General features: G+C 36.9%; 1 protein-coding gene across 1 annotated transcript; it reads left to right on the plus strand.

Moving 5' to 3' along the window:
• Positions 1 to 2,031: 2,031 nt before the first annotated feature.
• On the plus strand, positions 2,032 to 6,866 carry LOC105046963 (probable NAD(P)H dehydrogenase (quinone) FQR1-like 1). Its single transcript, XM_010925716.3, has 4 exons — positions 2,032 to 2,193; positions 4,236 to 4,329; positions 5,283 to 5,545; positions 6,338 to 6,866. Exons 1-4 carry the CDS (start codon positions 2,171 to 2,173, stop codon positions 6,567 to 6,569), a joined length of 612 nt encoding a protein of 203 aa, XP_010924018.1. The 5' UTR covers positions 2,032 to 2,170; the 3' UTR covers positions 6,570 to 6,866.
• Positions 6,867 to 7,070: the final 204 nt, after the last annotated feature.

Here is a 7,070-nt window from a genome sequence, read left to right on the forward strand (position 1 = left end):
AACTCGTAGATCGAACTCTGAATTCTAAATCCATGGACCCTGAAGCGCCCGTTGGTTTGAATTCCGATTTTTGGACTCAATAATCCTACGGTCAGTATCAGCCGAATTAGAAGAATCCCCACGTATGCCGATTCGGCATTGTTAGAAAATCAACGGCTCAGATTTGCTGCCTGCTTTGAAGATTAGAAAAAAGGAATTAGTAGAATTTACTACAAATCACCATGTCTAAACAAAATACTCTCGGTTCGAAAGATGTACGCTTCGCTGTGCACGGTTAGGGTGTGCTAATTATAATTGGAGGGCGTATTTATCACATCCTAAAAAAAGGATATATAGCGGTAAACTCAAATCAGGTGCAATCAGAAAACCTTTTCGTCAACTTGCCGCCTGCTGCCTACCTACCTTCTAGAGCCTTGACACGGGAGAAGACAAGAGCTTTCCAATGAATCCGGACCATTAGAAATAGGATGATGTATCCAGATCCATATCTACTCCTCTTGGTGATCCAATTTAGAAAGCAGAGACTATAGAGGCATCTCTTCAGGTGAACACATCAATCTTAAAAATTTAAATTTTTAAGGTTAGCCAATTTTTACATCAGTATGGCCCATTTGTCCATCTTCGTTAGGAGCCGTTATTACATGATTATCCCCGAATAACTTAATAAGTCTTCTATTCTTGAAATTCTCCTCTCATTAATTTGGAGCTAAGCTATATTTTTGGCATGAACGAAGGAAATCATGTAAGTTGAAATCATTTATTTAGCAAACTGATTAAAAAGTATGCAGCAGTCTCTTTACAGACACCGAGTTTCAAAGTTGCCATGTTTATGTCTCCAACCTCTCAAAGCATAATGTTTTCTTCAACATCCATACCGAAACCCTTAAGCTTGTTGGATCCAAAACATGAGGTTCCTCATCAACTTTTTTGATCTATTTTCTTGAAATCTAGGGTTTTGTTTCATACCACGTTGTTGACTCCATGGTTCTAGGATTTTTCTCCTTCAATTTCTAGGGTTCTTGCATAATGTCTATATCATGACCTTCAACATGAGGGAAAGCCATGGATAATTCTATGATGAGTAGTTGCTTTCCCTCTAGATTATCCATAGGCATTCTACTCCTTGACCCCTCCATCCACCGTTACCCCAACCCCGCCACTCCCTCCCCAACCTTCAACTAAGTTGCCGCCAGCATCGATCTTGGCCACCCAATGTCCTTCTTCAACCTTGCCCTCCCTCTCAATCCCCCTCCTTATTAGAAGGGCATCTACGCCAATGATGATGACCAACTTTGTACCGCTACCACTAATACGAATGACTAGAGGCAACAGTCACTAGTTGCTGCAAGTATTGGCCTAAGTAAAAAGGGCTTAATTTGACAGTATACCAAGTGGATTAGTAAAGTAATTTATTTGTTGATCCACGTTGCCTCCTTCATTGGGGATGATCGGCTGAATTTCTTTTTCAAAACGGTTAAATTGAATCAATAACGCCTCTAGCTCGTGGGTAGTTTGGTCATTTTACTCACTCTCAAGCTAGATGGATGCTTGGGCCACGATGACATAAAATAATATTATCATAATTAATTTAAAAAATTTAAATGTTTTGCCTAAATTTAACCAGGTCTACCTTTAAGTTTTCCATTTGATGGTGGTCGACGCTCGCTCCATGCATGTATCCTAAAGCAGGCATCAGATTTTTTACCAAAAAAAAAAAAAAAAAAAAGGGAAAGCGGGCGTCAAATGGCTTTTTTTTTTTTTTTTTTAATTCTGCCATCAGTGATGGCGACCCGAGCACAGGCCTTCAGACGTGATACGTTGTGCGTGTCTCATGCGATGGATGTTGATGGAAGATGATGGTGATGACATCAGGAGCCAAGGGGTTCATGAAGAAAGCAGCCAGCTACCACTTGGAATTTACTAAGTGAAATTGAAGTACCACTACTAAACAATATTTAGTGATACGACATGTGGGTTTTAGGTCTTCTAAAACAGAAAACTAATACGGAGGTCAGCCCAGTCGAGCTGCTTTTCCAGTATAAATACCCTACCGCCTTCTTGTCCCCCCTCCGCACCATTCTTTCTTGCTGAAAAAGAAAATATTGAAAAAAAGAAGGTTCTCTTCGACACCTCCCAGAAGGCGCGCAGTAGAGCTCCGAAATCTCCATTAATGGCGACCAAGGTCTATATAGTGTAAGTATTTCAAGATTTCCTACTTCATTCTCTCTGTCCCTCCTTGTCTATGTATCTGCAATCAATTTCTTTCTCCGTTGGTCCATTCTTTTGTTATGTATTTTCTTTCCCGAGATTTTATCAACCTCTGGCTTGGATTTTTTTTTTCTTTTTTCTTGGTGAGATTTTCAGATTAATTTTGGTGACAAAAATGGACTTTTACCCTTTTTTTTTTCCCTTCTATTGCGTGAACTCGTAGAGTTATCTTTTGTTATTCTCGATTATGTGGAATTCCGTTCATTCAGTCATTCTTTGTGCGATGATTGTGTAATGATCGGCAGTTTGCAAGGGTATCAACTGATGATGCTTTAATTCCCTTTTCTTAAATTTCTTCTGTGGTTCTGGTTCTTGAATATATTTGAGACTTCGATCTTAAAACACAAGAGAGAAAAGTTAGAATGTGCCGATCATCTGCGGGTATTGAGGTTTTAGTTCTTTGTTTTATGGTTAGGTTCTCGTTCTCGACTCCAAATAATCTGGAACGTTAATCATTGATTTTTTGATTTTGTCTTTATGATTACTTGATATGACTTCCAGCTTCATGTGCTGACGAAACCAACTGTGCACCATTGTGCTCCCTATCCAATAAAAAAGAAGAAATTAATGAAAAGAAATAGAATATTTAACATTACCTTTACGTGATTTAGTTGTTTGGCTGTGTTTGGTTTGTTGGAGCTCAAGGTCCCATCAGCATGGTAGGTTTGATGTGTAAGACTAGTAGAGTTTCTGGAAGGCTTTTGACTTAATGGTCGGGTCTATTCTTCATACTCCTTTCAGAATTGTCCTTGGCTATGTTGTTGCTATGATGTTGATTATTTACCGAAAGCCTCCTTTTCTTTCTACATTACTCTAAATTCTGCTTGTTATAACCAGTATTTTAACAAGCATAAGGAACTTTTTTTTTTCAACATAGTTCTCTTTGTCAGTGTTGTATATTAATGTTTCCTTGACAGATAAATAGTTAACTACCCTTTGCAAATTTTATATATTGTTAAAAAGAGCTCTGTTACATCAACTGAAATTTGTTTCTTTGTATTCCTTGTAAGTGAGAGAAGGCCTGGTATAAAATAATACCTGCAGACCCTTCAGTATTAATTATTCTTCACGTTGTATGGATCGTAAGATGATATAGTGCAACAGTTATATGTCTTTTTCTTAATGATAAGATGAAGAATTTCATGTTTCTCAGGCTCCCACTGATTTAATATTCATATGTCTTTGAATACTCGGTCATTGAAGTAATTTCTGTGCAAAGTATTTCAGCAAGTGTATTTACAGTTAACTTTAAGATTGATCTTTTCTGAATGATAAGCAAAAACTTATGTCTTTAGATTCACTTCCAAATTATGTCTGAGGGTTAGCCACACAATGGTTTGCTCTCTTTCATCTTCCCTGCAGTAACCCAGTAGTTTTCTTTATACATGCTTGCTAGTCAAGCATTGGACCCACAATGCTATATAAATGCTGAACTAATCAATACAGTAGCAGGTAACGTTCAGCTAATTCGACCTCTGGTTTACTTTTCACTTGTTATCATGAATTAACATTGTTCCTTTTTCAGTTTATTCAGTGACATGATTGCCTCATGCCTTAGAACTATAATGCTTTAATTAATTCCTCATCATTAAGTGACACTTTCCTTTTGTCAATTTGTAATTTGTTAGATTCTTCTGTCACTGATTAGCTTTTTGTCTTGATATATTCTGAGCACTTTGCAACTGCCTATCTTCCATTCACTTTTTCTATATTTGAGTTTTCACTTTGGATATTAATCTAAAGGAAGTTTAAAGGACATGTCAAGATGCAACAGCATAGATTATGCCAATCTCTTCCCAAATTTTGTTTTAAATTTGAAGTCTATAGATTAAAAAAAATATAAAATGAGGTGGCATTGAAATATGAAATGAGTGGCCATCGTTTCTTCCTTGCTATGTAGTTGTCATAATGGTTTTTGAAATAATTTTTTATTCTGATACAGGTGTCATATTTTGATGTGTCTACAGGTATTACTCCATGTATGGACATGTTGAGAAGTTGGCAGAGGAGATCAAGAAAGGTGCCTCATCTGTGGAAGGAGTGGAAGTTAAGCTATGGCAGGTTTGTGCTATTCAGTCCATCCTCATCTCCTTTCCGCATTTGTAGGTTAAAGTGTCTGCACTAATCATGGCTTTACCAGCTCTTTTTGACCAATATTTCTTTCATCTTTCAAATCATGCTTTGAAAAACTGAAGAGATTTTAGGCAGATATTGATGTGGATTTGGATGTTAAAGCATGTGGAGTTAGGTATGAGGCAACATTTCCATATTTATTGGGTTGTTAGGTTGATCTTGACCGTTAGAAACAGTCGTGGGTTCTAGAACCATGTAGCCTTTGAACACGCCTGTAAATGAAATCTACTACCCTGTCTGGTACCATGCATAGGAATTATATGTGAGCTTATTTCTATATGATTGTGGACTCCCAAGCAAAACCATTTTCTCTGGTTGTGTTAGATGGTGCAAAACCTATTAACACAACGGAGTTGAATTTGCTATGACCACTAAATGCTGATTTTGTAGATTGATAATATTCCTTGTTTAACTATAAAATTAGAACTGATTTTTTCTGTCCTCATCTCCTCATAAATGAAAAACACTATGTTGTTGTAGTCCCAATTATTCTCTCAGTCTTCCACCCTCATGCTAAACTGTATCTGTTTCTTCTGCTGTAATAGTATCAGTTGGCATGTCATTCTGTAAGTATGGGTGTCTCGAAAATAATTCTATCAGAGATGATGCATATGTTTCAATGGTTGGCTTTTGTCAGTTCATATTTTTCAAAGCTCACTTCAAAGTTCATTCTGAAATTTGTAAATCTGTCCTTTGTTTTAGTTGAAGTGCTAATTAAGAACTAGAAGTTTTCTTGGAAAATGGGGTGGAGTCTCTTTTGGGTAAAGAGGCGATTGCAAGGCAGCATGTCACAATTTTTAGACATTTCTAATAAAACATGGTGGTGGATTTTTATCTTGTAATTATGTGATATTAACTTGAGTCTAACTTTGACCGAACAGGTATCTGAAACACTTCCTGAAGAGGTTCTTGCAAAGATGAGTGCACCACCTAAGAGTGATGTACCAATCATCACACCAAAGGAACTTGCTGAGGCCGATGGGTTAATCTTTGGGTTCCCAACCAGATTTGGTATGATGGCAGCACAGTTCAAAGCATTTCTTGATGCAACTGGAAGTCTCTGGAGAATGCAGCAGCTTGCAGGGAAGCCTGCAGGAATCTTCTACAGCACTGGATCTCAAGGTGGCGGACAAGAGACTACCCCGTAAGCTCTTATTTGGCTCTATTATTATGAACAATTTGGACTTCTTGAATTGCTTATTTACACTATTGGAGCATGTCCTGAAATTCTCAAGTCTGCTATTCAGCACAACAACATTTTCTGGACTAAAACAAGATGATGTTTCTGGAAAAATAAACTCTGTTGCCTTGACCATCCTCATGTCCAACAACTTGTCCATTTGAAGAGTTATGTTTCCCCTGGCTGTGCCATATATGTGAAATATATAATTCCCATGCATAAAACTTCTCCTTGAAGACAGCCTTAGCATGTATGGTTGCCAAGGTCACACCATTACAATGAATATTGCCTCAAAATTTCATATGATTAATCCAACTTTAAAAGATGGCTAAAATGATTCTTCCTTGACCATCACTTGCTATCCAGATTTGTAAGCATGTTGGGCTTTTCCAATTCCACCATTTCCATACTTCTTATTTATTATTGTCATCCAACTCATTGCGCATATAAAAATCACTAACTTAAATGTAGTTTTAGTTTCGCGAAAAAAAAAAGGAAAAGAAAACCTAGTCAAAGTTCTGTTTTTGCATCTGTCCTTACCTTTTACAAGTCTCTATGATTCCATAGCATTTCTAATTCATTGTTCATATAGAATTTGGCAGGCATACTCCAATAATAAATTGAAGAAAAAGCGGTGCTGTTGTCATGACATAACATTATTACCCGTAGATCATGTATTGTTATTTTAAAAAATAATGAATTTTGTATAACACTTGCAAGATAAACAGATTTTTTTCGCTATTTCCTATTTGGTAGGTTAACAGCCATAACTCAGCTGGTCCACCATGGAATGATCTTTGTGCCTATTGGGTACACTTTTGGAGCTGGTATGTTTGAGATGGAGAGGGTGAAGGGAGGCAGCCCCTATGGAGCTGGAACATTTGCTGGGGATGGTTCAAGATGCCCAACCGAGCTTGAACTGGAGCAAGCTTTCCACCAGGGAAAGTACTTTGCTGTGATCGCAAAAAAGCTCAAGGGTTCTGCCTGATCTGCTCATACCTCCATGCAAAGTCATTTGCAGTTTTATATAACTCAGTATAGTCTTTCTTTTGTCATTTACCATTGGGTCAAAGTAATTGTGGGCATTGCTAAAATTTTTAGCCAGTGAGCTTTTATATATATATATCTTCTGTCAGTACAATGGTTCTTACATAAAGGTGGCTGTTGTGTTCATGGTAATATAATGTAATGAGTTGTTTTCTTGTGACCATTAGTGAAGTGTCTATTTGTTTGTTTTTTCTTTTGTAATATTTCCTTTCTGCTATGATATTCGCCTCTGTTCGCGCATGTGTTTTTATAAGCAGCACCTTAAATGGTTAATCATGTTTTGTTAGTTGACAGGAAATTATCATATCTTAATAGTCAAATTTTGTTTCTCACTGCCTTTATTTTTTTGATGCAAAAGAGTTAGGGAAAACCTAACGCAGCAGTTGGTATATTAGTTTAGAAAATAGTTACTACATTATATATATATATATATATATATATA

This window comes from Elaeis guineensis, chromosome 6 (genome assembly GCF_000442705.2).
Source record: "Elaeis guineensis isolate ETL-2024a chromosome 6, EG11, whole genome shotgun sequence".
Classification (NCBI taxonomy): domain Eukaryota; kingdom Viridiplantae; phylum Streptophyta; class Magnoliopsida; order Arecales; family Arecaceae; genus Elaeis; species Elaeis guineensis.